The following is a 13249-nucleotide window of genomic DNA, read 5'->3' as shown; positions in this document are numbered from 1 at the left end:
AAGAAGTGTTTTCGGAGACCCATCTCCAAATTCACCCATTGATGGATTTCAGAGTTACATCTCTGAAATAATGATTTTCAGAAACAAAGCCAAAAAATCAGAAACGCTTAACATAAATTTAACATAGATGTTTCAAATTACATATATATTGAAACCGAAATTTAACATTGCATATTGTTATAAACAGGTAGCCGGAGACGTTGCAACATTTTGATGACATCTTTTTCAGATCTTTAAATCTTCGCATCCAATTCAATCGGGCCCTTAGTGGAGTATCAGCGAAAAGTACTCCACATAACCTTTAAATCTTTCTTCGACTTCTCCCTATTTATTTCTCTCTCAAGCTCTGTCAACTTGATGAATTCTTCCATTCTTTTCAAAAAATGATTAGGCCAAGTTTCTGCCTCTTTAGAAAAATGTGTCGTCCATTCTACAGACGTAGCCGCAATATGACACCCTGGTTTCAAATAAACCTGAACAAAATGAAGTGATCTAAGATACCCAATACAAATGATGCGGCCGAATGGGTCTTGAGGTGGACGACTCCGAAGTGGGAAACATGTCTCTGAAAAACCATATCTCGTCAGATCAATATACATTATATCATATGCACTTTCTATAAGATTGTCCATTTCAGGTAAGTACATCCACTTTTCAGATGGTGCGGAACTGGTAACACATGGAACAAAAGCATTGTGAATTTTATCGAATCCTTCCTTATTTCCATATAGTAGTGTGTAAGCTTCCCTATTCGTTGTCAAATCCGAAATAAGTGTTTGTTGCACAAGAATGTGATTCTGTTCTCCTTTACCAAGTAAACCGGACACAGCCCGAAACCCTCAATTATTATCATCCTCACATGTACAATCCTTTCAATGTGTTTGTACATAAAAAATGACATCTTATCAATGTGAATAATCAGTGGTAGAATTTGTGGTTTCTTACTCTAAGGTGTACGTGGTGGTTTGAAAATGCGAGCTCCCTCAAAAACACCTTTTTGGGATTTTGAGGTTGGAGAATCCGGGAAATGTTAATCAACAACTTCATGGTAAGACGGAGTCTCCTTTGTTGAACTGTCATCCACCCTACATGTCGCGTGATTTAAACGGACACTCACATTTTCTCGATCCGGTGTCATCATGTTTTAATTTTTGAACTCTTGAATCATATTTTACACCTCTCTCGCATATCATCGTTACAAATGCTTGTCTACTTCTAGTGCCATTGTCAGACCTTCCAATCACAACATCAAACCCGAGTTTGCTAACTTCCATTCGGACCCAGTCAAGCATATGCTGACGAGCCTTGAAAACTTGATAATTTAGAAATTATTGCCCAACATCTATCTCGACAACAATCGTTTTAGCATCGTCATTCACCTTATCCGGCTTAGCATTGTCATTTACCTTACCCGGCTTAGCATCATCATATAACTTGGCCGAAACAGCTTTGTGATACATGTCGAGGTGCACCTTATCTAAAACGGGAAAAATAGAAAATCTGTTTCTGTAACAGAAATAGTTTCGGGAATGCACTTTCAAAATCAGAGGCAAAATTAGTAAAAATAGGAGGTGGAATTTAAAACATTAAAAATTTTGTCCAAGTTGCCTAAAATTTATGATTTCACCACTGATCGAATGAAATGATGTTGCAACAAAATAATTGAATTGGACATGAGAGAACATTTCTAATCAAAGTTGTAGAATATTCTCAACTCATTACAAAACATTTATATTTATTATAATTCATCTTTATATTCTACAATTCATTACAAAACATTTATATTTATTATAATTCATCTTTATAAAATCCATATTATAAATTTATGAGTGTTGTAATTTTTTATAAAATTCTTATAAAGTTTTACTATATTTTCTTTCTAAATTCCGTTTACGCTAAACACTTTATAAAGATATATGTATAAATGACGAGTGATTTAATTAATATACTTATATTTTAATTAAAAAAACAATATACCTAATTTTTTTCTTAATAAAAAAGTACAAATTGTAATTGCATCGACTAATCAAGAAAATATCATACAAAAAAGGATATATAACTCTGAGAATTCTATATATTTAAACCTCTCAACATTTAATTCAATAAATTTTATTTTCTTATATTTATTGAAAATTTCTTTACCCACCTCCTAATCTTCTTGGTCACCTCTGGCGAATTTACAAAAATACCTCTTGTTTCGGAAGTTCATTTCCGAAAAACGTACTTTTATTGAAAAAAAAAGTGTTTTCGGAAATGCATCTCCGAAAAGGTGAATATTTTAATGAAAAATATTGATTTCGGAGATGCATCTCCGAAATAAAGTTGTTTTTCAGAAAATTGGTGAATTCGGAAGTTCATCTCTGAATTCACCCCCCTTGGAGGAATTCGGAAATGCCCTTCCGAAAAAAGGTCTGGACAGAAGAAAAATAACAAACAAGAACGATTCGCTTTATTTAATCGGATGAAGCTTACAACGATCACATTACATAAGATTAAAGTTACATATTGTTAAACACGGGTAGGTGAGGATGAGTCAACATTTTGATAACGCCGGCCCCCGATCTTTGAAGTTTCGCGTCCAACTCGATCGGACCCTTCGAAGAAAATCGGTCGAACGTTGTCCACAGAACCGCTAAATCTTCGTCGTTCTTGATCTCAAAAGGTGTGAACTCAATGTCTCCCTCGTCGTTAAGCGATGGCGAGCGGTACTCGAGCTTGACAACCTTTCGATTTTCGGGATATTGCAATAGCGTGTGGAGCGACGTTATCAACTCCACGAACGGCGTGTCGCGCGAGAAGCGAAATTGGAACGGCATCGGGTAGCCAGTGGTGAAGTAGACGAATGCTAGGTGGGGGTAGGTTTGTGTCATTTGTGTTTCTAGGTGTGAAGAGGATGAAGAAAAGTGTGTTATATTTATAGACTTATTGGAGTAATAATGGCCCAACAAACCTTATCTTGCATTCAGTGGATGTTTCGGAAATGAACTTCCGAAAATTGGAGGCAGACTAGTATATTTCAGAAGTTCATTTCCGAATTATGCAGAAACAGGCATAAATTTTGCATTTTGTTGATTGCTTAGTGTTTTGTGTAAAAAATACAAAAGGAATTCAAAATAGACATAAATTAGACAATGATGACATAAAACATACTTATATTATATATGTATTGAATCAGTCCGATTTTACATGATAAACAACAATACTTACAAAAATGGTCATTACAAACAAAAAACGATCCGGAACAAACTAAAATTCACCGAACCAATCGGTGGATCCTAAGTCCAAAATAGGTACGTTCTTCGACCGCTCTCTATTTTGCTCGCGCTCTTCGCTCATCATTTCTTCAAACTCCGCCATTCTTGAAACGAAAGGATCCGGCCAAGTCTCCGCCTCATTTGAACGATGTGCCGTCTATTGACAAGAAGTAGCCGGTATAGGACACCCCGGTTTCAAAAACACTTGGACGAAGTGCCGCGATCGTAGATACCCGATGCATATGATGCGGCTCGACGCGTCCAACGGCGGTCGACTATGAAGTGGAAAGAAAGTCTCCCTTAGTCCAAACCTCGTCAAATCGACACACACCATATCATATGCACTTGCTATTAGATGACCCATATCGGGGAATGACATCCACTTCAAAACCGGAGCGATACCGGTAAGTGATGGAACAAGTGAATCATGAATTTTCGCAAACTTTTCTTGATTTTCATATAGTCGGCCGTAGATGTCCCGATACGAAGTCAACTCCGCAATAAGTTCCCGTCGGACTAAAGTGTGATTATTTTCCCCTTTACCGAGCAAACCCGCAACGACCCGATATCCACAATTGTCGTCGCCTCCAACATCAACGATGTTATCGATATATTTGTGCATAAAAAGTTGCATCTCATCAATGTATACAATGGGTGATTTTTTGATCGGCGGTGTGCGAGGTGGCTTCGAAATACGGGCTCCTTTGTTACCACTACACTTGGACTTTGGTGTCGGTGAATCCGGGAATGATGCATCAACATGTTCAAAGTAGGAAGGAGATCGTTTTGTTGATGTGTCTTCTTGTGTAACTTTGGACTTTTTCGGTGCACCTTTCGTTTTAACCGGTTGAGATGGCGGTTTCAAATCGGTGGTCTCCGGAAATGCAATTTTTCGCAATTGTTCTTTTATATGCATTTTCGTTGTGTCACCCGCTTTAGCAAACTTCTCCATTATCACTTCCAACTCGTCGGAGATGGTGATTTTGGAGTCATTTTCTTTCGGCGGGTCAAAATCATCAAAACGAAGCTTCTTCCAATGGTCGGCTACCTCATCCATGCGTATTGGTAAATTCAACTTCTTCTTTTTTGAAAGTATACAAGCACATGGAAGGTCGTATGTCTTTCTAATGGTACACCCACATAAAGAACTATCCGGCCCTGTGGTCTCCGACCGCTTCGCTTCATGAAACAAAAAATTCAAACCCGTTCGGGATATGTTGTAAATCAATTGGGAGAATAAAATTTAGCCCTTATACCGGTGTTCCATAACCGTCTTGCTCCGACCGAACGATGTTTGAATTTCATTGTGTTGATTTTCAAGCATTTGGTTCACGGTGTCCCATCCCCGACACAAATCTCCCTTGCTATCACCCAACCACCTCTTGAAGACCGCATGTGCGGATTCAACTCGGTTAGTCGTGGTGCAACCAAGATGTCTAACTCGATTTGTCCAAGCGCACACGACTTTTTCTCTGACTTTGTCAAGAATGGTGGATTCGACGTAATGACAAAAAGTCTTAATGGAACCACACAAAGACCTAAAGTGTACCAATTTCTCGGTATACACCTCTTCGGAGTATGCATCTAAAAATTCCCTCCATGCCGCCATTATCCTCTCAACCACAACACCGGCTTTGATAACTTTACCGTTTTCATCCGGCCTATCTTTTGTCCCAACCGCAGGTTTCAACTTACTTCTCACGTTGCAAGTTATGTGATACCGACAAAGTAACGCGTTCGATGTCGGGAAGACGGTATCAACCGCATTCATTAAAGCATTGTCCCGGTCGGTGACAATGACTTCTGGCATAACCTTTTGATCAACCAACAAAGACTTGCATATTCCCAAAGGCCATGTAAAGTTTTCTTCTTTTTCACACTCCAAAAAAGCAAACCCGACCGAATAAGTCTTTTCCGTCGAGGTCACACCGACGATCTCTAGAAGAGGAAGCCTATACTTGTTTGTCTTGTATGTCGAATCCATGACAAGAACGGTTGGAAATGTGTTGAACAATTTGATACTTTCGGGATGAGTCCAAAAAATATCACGCACCGTAACTTTGTCCTCGGACGTTCGGAAGCTTGACACATATTTGTTATCACCTAATAGTTTCAAAAGTTGTTGCATTTCCGACCGAGGGCCCATTTTCAAAACTTTGAGATTGTGTCGTTCATTGTAAACTTGCTTGATATTTGAAACGCTATCCGGTTTTTTACGCTTCAAATCAGCAAGTATGTTGCGAGGCGCCACTTTGACTATCGTTAAATCCGAAATCACATTCTTCTCTTCGCGAGACAAACGACACGCCATTGGATGTCCGTGTAACTTGGAATCCAAGGCATGATTATGAATTCCACAAATTACGGTTAAACGCCACAAATCATCAACCCTCCGAGTTGCCCACAACTTAAACGGACACCCGCACTTTCTCGATCCCGTGTCTTCGTGTTTTAGCACCTGGTTTGATTGTGCATAACTCCCACCCCGTTCGCAATTTAAAACAACGAAAGCTTTCCGCCTACTATTTCCATTGTCGGACCTTAAAATAACAATTCCAAATCCAAGTTTACTAGCTTCGTTCCGAACCCAATCAATCAAATGCTCGCGACTACCGAAGCTCCGATCATTTGTAAATTGTTGCCAAACATCAACCGCATTGATCATAGGTTTAACATCGATAACCGGATCGTTATTAACGTTGACAACTTCCGGAACTACTGCGTCATCGTCTTGCACAATGTTGTCCGGATGCACCATACCTAACATATGCAAAAATTAGCAAAATTGGCCAAAACTGTTTTTTTTAACTGCCAGGGCATATTTCGGAAGCATTTCCGAAATTTGTTAGGTAATATATTTCGGAAATGAACTTCCGAACCATCGCAGGTTTCATCAGAATTTTGTTGAATCAATGTAGTGAAATAGGGGGTGAAATGGGAGATGTTTACCTCAAATTGTAGCTTTCTATGCTCCCTTTAACGTGATCAACGGTTTGAAACTTGATTTTGAGACGAAAAATGGATGGAGATTGATTGAGTTTTGGAGAGGGTTTGGAGATGCATTTCCGAAATGTATGAAAAATCTTTAAAAAAAATAACTTCGGAGATGCATCTCCGAAGCAGGGGTAATTTTGGGATTTCACTGGGGTGACCCCCATAGAGAGGAGGGTAAAGAAATTTTCTATTTACTTTCCAAAAAAAAACTTCAAATTTAATGCAACCATCAATCCACAATAATATATAAGCTGAAACCTTCACTTTCAGCCACCAATTTCGCACTCATATGTTGGCTCATTACATCAACCAAAACAGTAAAAATAAGTTAGTTCTTAGTCAATTCAATTGTTAATTTTTTTGGCCATTCTATTTGTATCTACTATGGAAAAGTTTCCACCGTTTGATAATTACTCCAATTTTGGAACCTTCTTTCAACACATCTTCCATTATTTCTTATGCCAAATGTTGAATGGGGATTGAATATATATAATTACAATCTAGTCCTTAGTTACTTGAATAGAGAGGTAGTTATATAACTCACATGTTATGTCATTAATGTCACACAATATTTGAGGCTTGTGAGAGTGATTTTCAAGTTAAACCAAAGTTGTCACTTGCTTATAATATAAAGTTGTTATTTGCTCCTTTTAATATCCATTTCCCATTGTTCAAGCCATTCATTTGATACTCCTCCACTCATATTAATAATTTTTTTAGGTAACGTATATATTTAAAAAATTATTTATATTAATTTTTAGAGAATATTATTAAAATAAGTATTAATTTTATCTTAACATTCAATACAAATTAAATATTTTATAATTATTTGATTAAATTATATTTTTGATCATCAGATCACAAAATTAATTTTCAATTTTAAATTTAAATAATTTTTTCATTGAAAATTAATGAAATTTTCGTTTTTTAACTTATATTTTTATTTACAAAATTCTACAATAAATTTATATACGATGATTTAGCTATCATATTTCACAAGAAGTTTATCATTTAAATAATAGAAACACCGTTAATTTTAAGTGTAAAAGTCTAAAAGAAGAATCAAAACTGTTTGAATTTAAATTAAGAGAAGTAACTTTCTGAATAAGGTAATATGAGACTAAAACTGTAATTAAATGTAAAATGAATTTTTAAATTTTTTATTAATTATTGATGCAAAATAATTTTATATATGTAATACAATTCCATTTCACCATAAGAGAAAATTAATTTTTTAAATTAATTAAATGAAAATGTATATAGTCTATAATAGTTTAGATGCATTTGATAATTCAATTTAAATAGTATTTTTTATAATAGGAAATTAGAGAGTATTAATTAGTGAAGTAATTAGCTAAAATAACACATAATAAATATATTTTATTGAAAAAAAATTTAAAAAGTAATTTAAATATTTTTTTTTGTATAAAGATACATTTAATGATGAAATGAGATAGTAATATAAATAGTAACATAGTCATCATTTTCTTGGTTTTTGTTAACTAAAAAAGGTTAAAACTTTAGTGAGTTCCTAGAATGGCACTAAATTCATTGCTTAATCAATAATTATAACTCTTTTCTTTTAATTTTGGGATTAGCAAACGATTTGTTTCCACACAATCACACATAAAATGTCTCTTCATTCTTTGTTTCATCATTTCTTTCACATGACCCTTTTTAATTCAACTTAAAGTTTATTTATTTATTTATTTAAAATTATTAAATTAGTTACTTTTTATATTCTGTTTTTCAATCATTGTACATAAACTGTTCCGAAGAAAAAAACATAACAAAAATTAACAAATTTCTGTTTCATCTTCACACATTCAACATCCTCAGTTCCGGTTTGTCATTATTCCCTTCCAATGTCTCTCTATAGTTGCTTTCATTCTTGTGTTATTTGTCTCATCTTTAACGGCAACATTGTTTGATTTTGATATTAAAGTGTCTTGAACTTCGTGTCCATGTCTATTTCTCTTTGTTTTTTCTTCTTTGTACTTTTTTTTGAATCTTTGTTTGTTTCTTCTGGGTTGTTGATTTAGTGTTTCAGATGGGTTTTGCCGGTTGTTTTTTGATGTAAAGTTGGAAACTTGAGATGAATAGACTAAAGGGTCGTGGTTATTATGATGAAGATATGAGTTCTTGTTCTAAGGTGGTTGTTGTTGCGGTGAAAGGTTCGAAAGATATTTCAAAGACTGCTCTGGTTTGGGCTTTGACTCATGTTGTTCAACCTGGGGATTGCATTAAGCTTTTGGTTGTCATTCCTGCAATTTCATCAAGTATTGATCACTCTCTCTCTATCTTTCTCTCTCTTTCAATTCAATTTTGTGTTTAGAGTTTCATGTACTTTTGCTTTTGCAGCTTTTGTGTTTTTTCTGTGTGATTCTTTATTAATAATGTTGATTACTTTAAGGAAAGAGAAAATTTGAAAATGAGGCAGAAAATGTACAATGGGGAAGGTTGAAGTTGATTGAGATCTGAATGATTTTGAAGGTTTATGATTATGATTTTGATTATGGTATGTGTGTGTTTAATAGGGAAGAAGGTATGGGGAATTTCAAGATTTACGACTGATTGTGCTACGAGTAATTGGACATCGCGATTAGGAACTGTTTCGGATCAGAAAGAAGTTATTACGAATTCGTGTTCTCAATTAGTACTTCAGCTTCATGATTTTTATGATCCGGAGAAGGTTCGAAGTAGTAGCTTGTGTTTCTTTGCATTTTGTTTTGCTTTTCGGCTTTTGGAAGTAACGTTTTTCGAATGTTTGCACAGATAAAGATCAGAGTGAAGATTCTTTCTGGTTCGCTGTGCGGTGCGGTGGCGGCTGAAGCCAAGAGAGTTCAGTCAAGCTGGGTTATATTGGACAGGTATTGAGATTACTTTGTATTTTTCGCATTCTTTCTTATGAGTTATGAGTTGTGTTCTTGTTTAATGCATTTGTAATGTGATCCGAATGACTATTCTTGTGCGATTGTAGAAAACTGAAAGGTGAACAGAAACATTGCATGGATGAGCTGCATTGCAATATTGTAATGATGAAGCATTCTCACCCGAAGATTCTGCGTTTGAATTTGAATAGTTCGCCTAAGAAGGAACTCGGAAGAGATTGTTCACTGTCGCTAGAGCCGAATGCGTATAGAAATTTGAAAGACAATTTTGAATATTCAGATATAATCAAAGGTCCAGCAGTTACTCCTGCTAGTAGTCCTGAACAAGGGTCGCCACCATTGACTGTAACTGATATTGGAACAGCGTCGATATCAAGCTCCGATCCTGGAACGTCCCCGTTTTTTCACTCTGACAATTATGAAAGACGAAGGAGATGTTTTCCCTTTGTCGTTCACGAGGGACTGGCGAACCTCGAGGAATCTGACTCGGAGAGTGAAAAGCTAAGTTCATCGTCGAAAAGTTCGTCTTTTCAGCCATGGATTTCGAATGTAATTTGTGTAGGCGGCGAGTACTCAAAACACGAGGACAATATTCAAAGATGTAGTGATAGTAAGGCTTTGGTTTCTACCTATGAAGCTTTGCTTCATAAACTCACGATTTTGGATCAAGATCCTATCTTCGGAGTTCCTGCTTGTAAAATTGACGTGAACTTAAGCAAAAGCGTTCGAGAAGTGATTTCACTCGCTAGAAATGCGCCTCACGGACCTCCTCCATTGTGCTCTATTTGTCAGCACAAAGCACCTGTATTTGGGAATCCTCCGAGGTGGTTTACATTTGCGGAATTACAACTTGCCACGGGTGGTTTTTCGCAAGCAAACTTTTTGGCCGAAGGTGGTTTTGGTTCGGTACACCGCGGTGTGTTACCTGAAGGACAAGTTGTTGCTGTTAAGCAGTATAAATTAGCCAGTACTCAAGGAGATAAAGAGTTTTGCTCAGAAGTAGAGGTCTTAAGCTGCGCACAACACCGCAATGTTGTGATGCTAATTGGATTCTGTGTTGAGGATGGAAGAAGATTGCTAGTTTATGAGTATATCTGCAACGGGTCGCTGGATTCTCATCTCTACGGTAAATTCCCTTCCATCCTAAATAATATAAAACTACATTCATATCAGTAAATGGAGATTCACAGACAAAGGTGTTTACGGAATGATTTGGTTTTGCAGGACGGATGCAGAATGTGCTTGATTGGTCTGCACGCCAGAAAATCGCGGTTGGAGCAGCTCGTGGTTTGAGATATCTTCATGAGGAATGTAGAGTTGGTTGCATTGTACACCGTGATTTGCGGCCTAACAATATTCTCCTCACTCATGATTTTGAAGCATTAGTACGTCTTATTTGATTATGAACATAATTGGCTTCAAATTCTATTTGCAGCCATTGCTGATAAATGATTTTTTTTATCGATGTATGTCTCGACTAACTGCTAATTATGGATTTTAGGTGGGAGATTTCGGACTTGCTAGGTGGCAGCCAGATGGAGATATGGGTGTGGAAACACGGGTGATAGGAACATTCGGGTAATGCTAGACGAAAGCCAATTTTGTTTTTCATCCCGTATCGTTACGAGTCGTTGTAGAATGTGATTATGATAGTTATCTTGTTATTCCATAGGTATTTGGCACCAGAGTATGCTCAAAGTGGTCAAATTACTGAAAAAGCTGATGTGTATTCATTTGGGATAGTATTACTAGAGCTTGTGACAGGTCGGAAAGCTGTGGATATTGGCCGGCCGAGGGGCCAGCAATGCCTTAGCGAATGGGTAAGAAAGATTTATATAACGAGCATAAGAAACTGCTTTCTTTTGAAACAGGCATTAATCCATTTAAAACTATTTATTCATCATTGTCTTCGATTCAAATATTTATATAGGCACGGCCATTGCTTGAAGAACAAGCAATTGATAAACTTGTAGATCCGAGCATAGGAAAGTGCTATGTTGATCAAGAGGTTTATCGCATGATGCAATGTTCGTCTATGTGTATCCGACGAGATCCACATTTAAGGCCTCGAGTGTCTCAGGTTAGAAAATTTATATGTTATCTTCGACTTGCTATCGCATTAAAATCATTAAATCACAGCACGAATGTAATGTATAACAACTAGACATTCATCTTTCAAAGTCAAAAGAGTGATGTTTAACTGGTTAGTAATCCATCCATAATTTTGTGTTTTGTCATAGGTGCTCAAGATGCTGGAAGGTGACATTCTCATGTGATTGATTGCTGACCACTTTTCCGTTTCCCAAGTAAATCGGACCACGGCAGAAAACAAAGGACAATGAGATTCAGAGGCAGTGCAGACTGCAGAGGGAGGTTGAGGCTCTTCTTTTTATAGGTGGAGAGAGAGTTTAAAGCTTGTTGCATATTCTTGTTTTTACTATAGTAAGTTTTTGGTTTTAGTGATGTAAATAATAGTATTTGAGGGGAGAGAGGAACATATTATTACTATTGTTTAGTTGATTGTACAGAACAATATTCCAGTTTTGATTTTTCACATCCCAGAGTAATGAAAATTTCATCGAACAGTTACATTCTATCATATTAAAATTATGACCCGGCTGTCCTGTTAAAGCAACTCAGTTGATAGCAGAGTAGAAACTTGATTGTTGGTTGATCTCCCAAACAGTTGTGATAATTTAAGAGAGTTAGCATAAAAATATTAGAATCTTGTTAGAGATTCATAAACCTTATACTTGTATATGCCTTTCAGTTCGGCTGGTATTTCTGAGATATTTTGTACTGAACCATTGTCATAGATAATCTTATTCTTAAGTGCAGGATTCCACAGTCCCTATCAGTCAAATCTTGAAGAAGGTGCTTGTTCACTACAGGACTATCATTATATGTTTCATAGGTGCCTTCTTTTGTAGCCAATTCACAAGAAGTTTTTAGAGCCTTCTTTTAGAGCCTTGTTTATAGGGGGTTAGAATAACATTAAGTTTAGGAAACATATTGCTAGGATGATGCTAGACAATCTCTTCTCCATTTAAAATGAGTGTCATGCCAACAAAATGGAGGAAAAAAAACCAAATTAAAAACAAAAAAACAAAAAAATCAATTGTGGAAAAATTTACCTAGGTAGCCAGGTTTTTGGAGGGTGCCCTACACATAGAAGCCACCCCCTATGGCGCCAAGGTACCAAAAAATGCATGTATGCGCCACCTCAGGTGGCGTCAATGTTGAAGGGGAAATTAGGGTTTGCCCTTTGTGGCGTCTATGTACATATTTTGTACATAGGAGCCACCAATCTCCTATGTGTTAGAGTTTTTTTTAATAAATATACCCCCAATCTCCTTCATTTTTCACACATTTTCTACACTGTTTTCTCACATTTTCTCCGATTTTTTTCTCATGGTAGCCTTGCTGATTTTTAAGAGAGATGGTCATGTCTTTTTCTCAGCTGTAAAACCGCCGATTAAACGAAATTTTGGAACATTCATTCCATGGACCATCTGAAGAGGTCGTTGATTTGATGGTTAGACAGGGAGTACGAAGCTGGTGAAAGCATCAGACGAATTCAGAGACAGAGAATGAGGACGTCAATTATCACGAGAAAAATCGAACGTTGATGGGTTGAAGTTAAGAACGACGTTGATGTTATGACCATGATGCATGACATAGATGATATCGTTTTGATGGTTGTGATATCGTGAAAATGAAGTTGTTTTAATCTAGTTAATTTATGTTTGTGTTTGTTATTAAGCGTTGTTTGTGTTGTTGTTATTGTTTAGAGTTGTTTGTGTTGTTATTGGTTATGCGTGGTCTCTGTGTTGAATTTGACAAAGTTTTTTATACACAAACTCAGTAAAAAAAAATTGATACGCACATGATATTTCAAATAATTTAGTAAAAATTTATGCCGGATTTTTTTTTGAACTATTGAATTTGAATTTATTTTGCAACATGTGATTAAAAAAAAAATAAAGAAAATACTTTTGATATTATAAAAATATGGGGGTGTCAAATATAATTAAGGGGGTGTTAAGTTAAATTCTTGTAGGTTCACTTAAAAGTTGTTAAGAGACCAAGTAGAGTTTGGACTCCTTTTGA

The 13249-nt window shown here is 36.3% G+C and overlaps 2 protein-coding genes across 3 annotated transcripts; one reads left to right on the top strand and one right to left on the bottom strand.

Moving 5' to 3' along the window:
• Nucleotides 1–275: 275 nt before the first annotated feature.
• LOC131605966 (uncharacterized) lies at nt 276–1460 on the bottom strand. Its single transcript, XM_058878252.1, has 2 exons — nt 1336–1460; nt 276–747 (listed from the first exon to the last, which is right to left on the bottom strand). Exons 1-2 carry the CDS (start codon nt 1458–1460, stop codon nt 276–278), a joined length of 597 nt encoding a protein of 198 aa, XP_058734235.1.
• A 6495-nt stretch (nt 1461–7955) lies between these two features.
• On the top strand, nt 7956–11733 carry LOC131603781 (inactive protein kinase SELMODRAFT_444075-like). Of its 2 annotated transcripts, XM_058876213.1 has the most exons (10): nt 7956–8092; nt 8291–8527; nt 8786–8940; nt 9024–9118; nt 9229–10265; nt 10364–10524; nt 10641–10717; nt 10812–10959; nt 11070–11219; nt 11380–11733. In XM_058876213.1, exons 2-10 carry the CDS (start codon nt 8344–8346, stop codon nt 11413–11415), a joined length of 2043 nt encoding a protein of 680 aa, XP_058732196.1. In that variant the 5' UTR covers nt 7956–8092; nt 8291–8343; the 3' UTR covers nt 11416–11733. The 2 variants fall into 2 exon arrangements, with proteins under 2 accessions (XP_058732196.1, XP_058732197.1); XM_058876214.1 differs by lacking the exon at nt 7956–8092 and having other exon boundaries at nt 8099–8527.
• Nucleotides 11734–13249: the final 1516 nt, after the last annotated feature.

The sequence above is a fragment of the Vicia villosa genome, linkage group LG5, assembly GCF_029867415.1.
Source record: "Vicia villosa cultivar HV-30 ecotype Madison, WI linkage group LG5, Vvil1.0, whole genome shotgun sequence".
Classification (NCBI taxonomy): Eukaryota; Viridiplantae; Streptophyta; class Magnoliopsida; order Fabales; family Fabaceae; genus Vicia; species Vicia villosa.
The sequence above is the reverse complement of the archived record's forward strand: the minus strand, read 5'-3'. Positions and strand labels throughout refer to the sequence as shown.

Coding starts and splice junctions, on each gene's coding strand:
- LOC131605966 (XM_058878252.1), bottom strand. CDS start 1,460: ATGTATCACAAAGCTGTTTCGGCCAAGTTATATGATGATGCTAAGCCG. Junction 748..1,335: donor GTTGTCGAGATAGATGTTGG/GCAATAATTTCT, acceptor GACAACGAATAG/GGAAGCTTACACACTACTAT.
- LOC131603781 (XM_058876213.1), top strand. CDS start 8,344: ATGAATAGACTAAAGGGTCGTGGTTATTATGATGAAGATATGAGTTCT. Junction 8,528..8,785: donor CATTCCTGCAATTTCATCAA/GTATTGATCACT, acceptor TGTGTTTAATAG/GGAAGAAGGTATGGGGAATT. Junction 11,220..11,379: donor TAAGGCCTCGAGTGTCTCAG/GTTAGAAAATTT, acceptor GTTTTGTCATAG/GTGCTCAAGATGCTGGAAGG.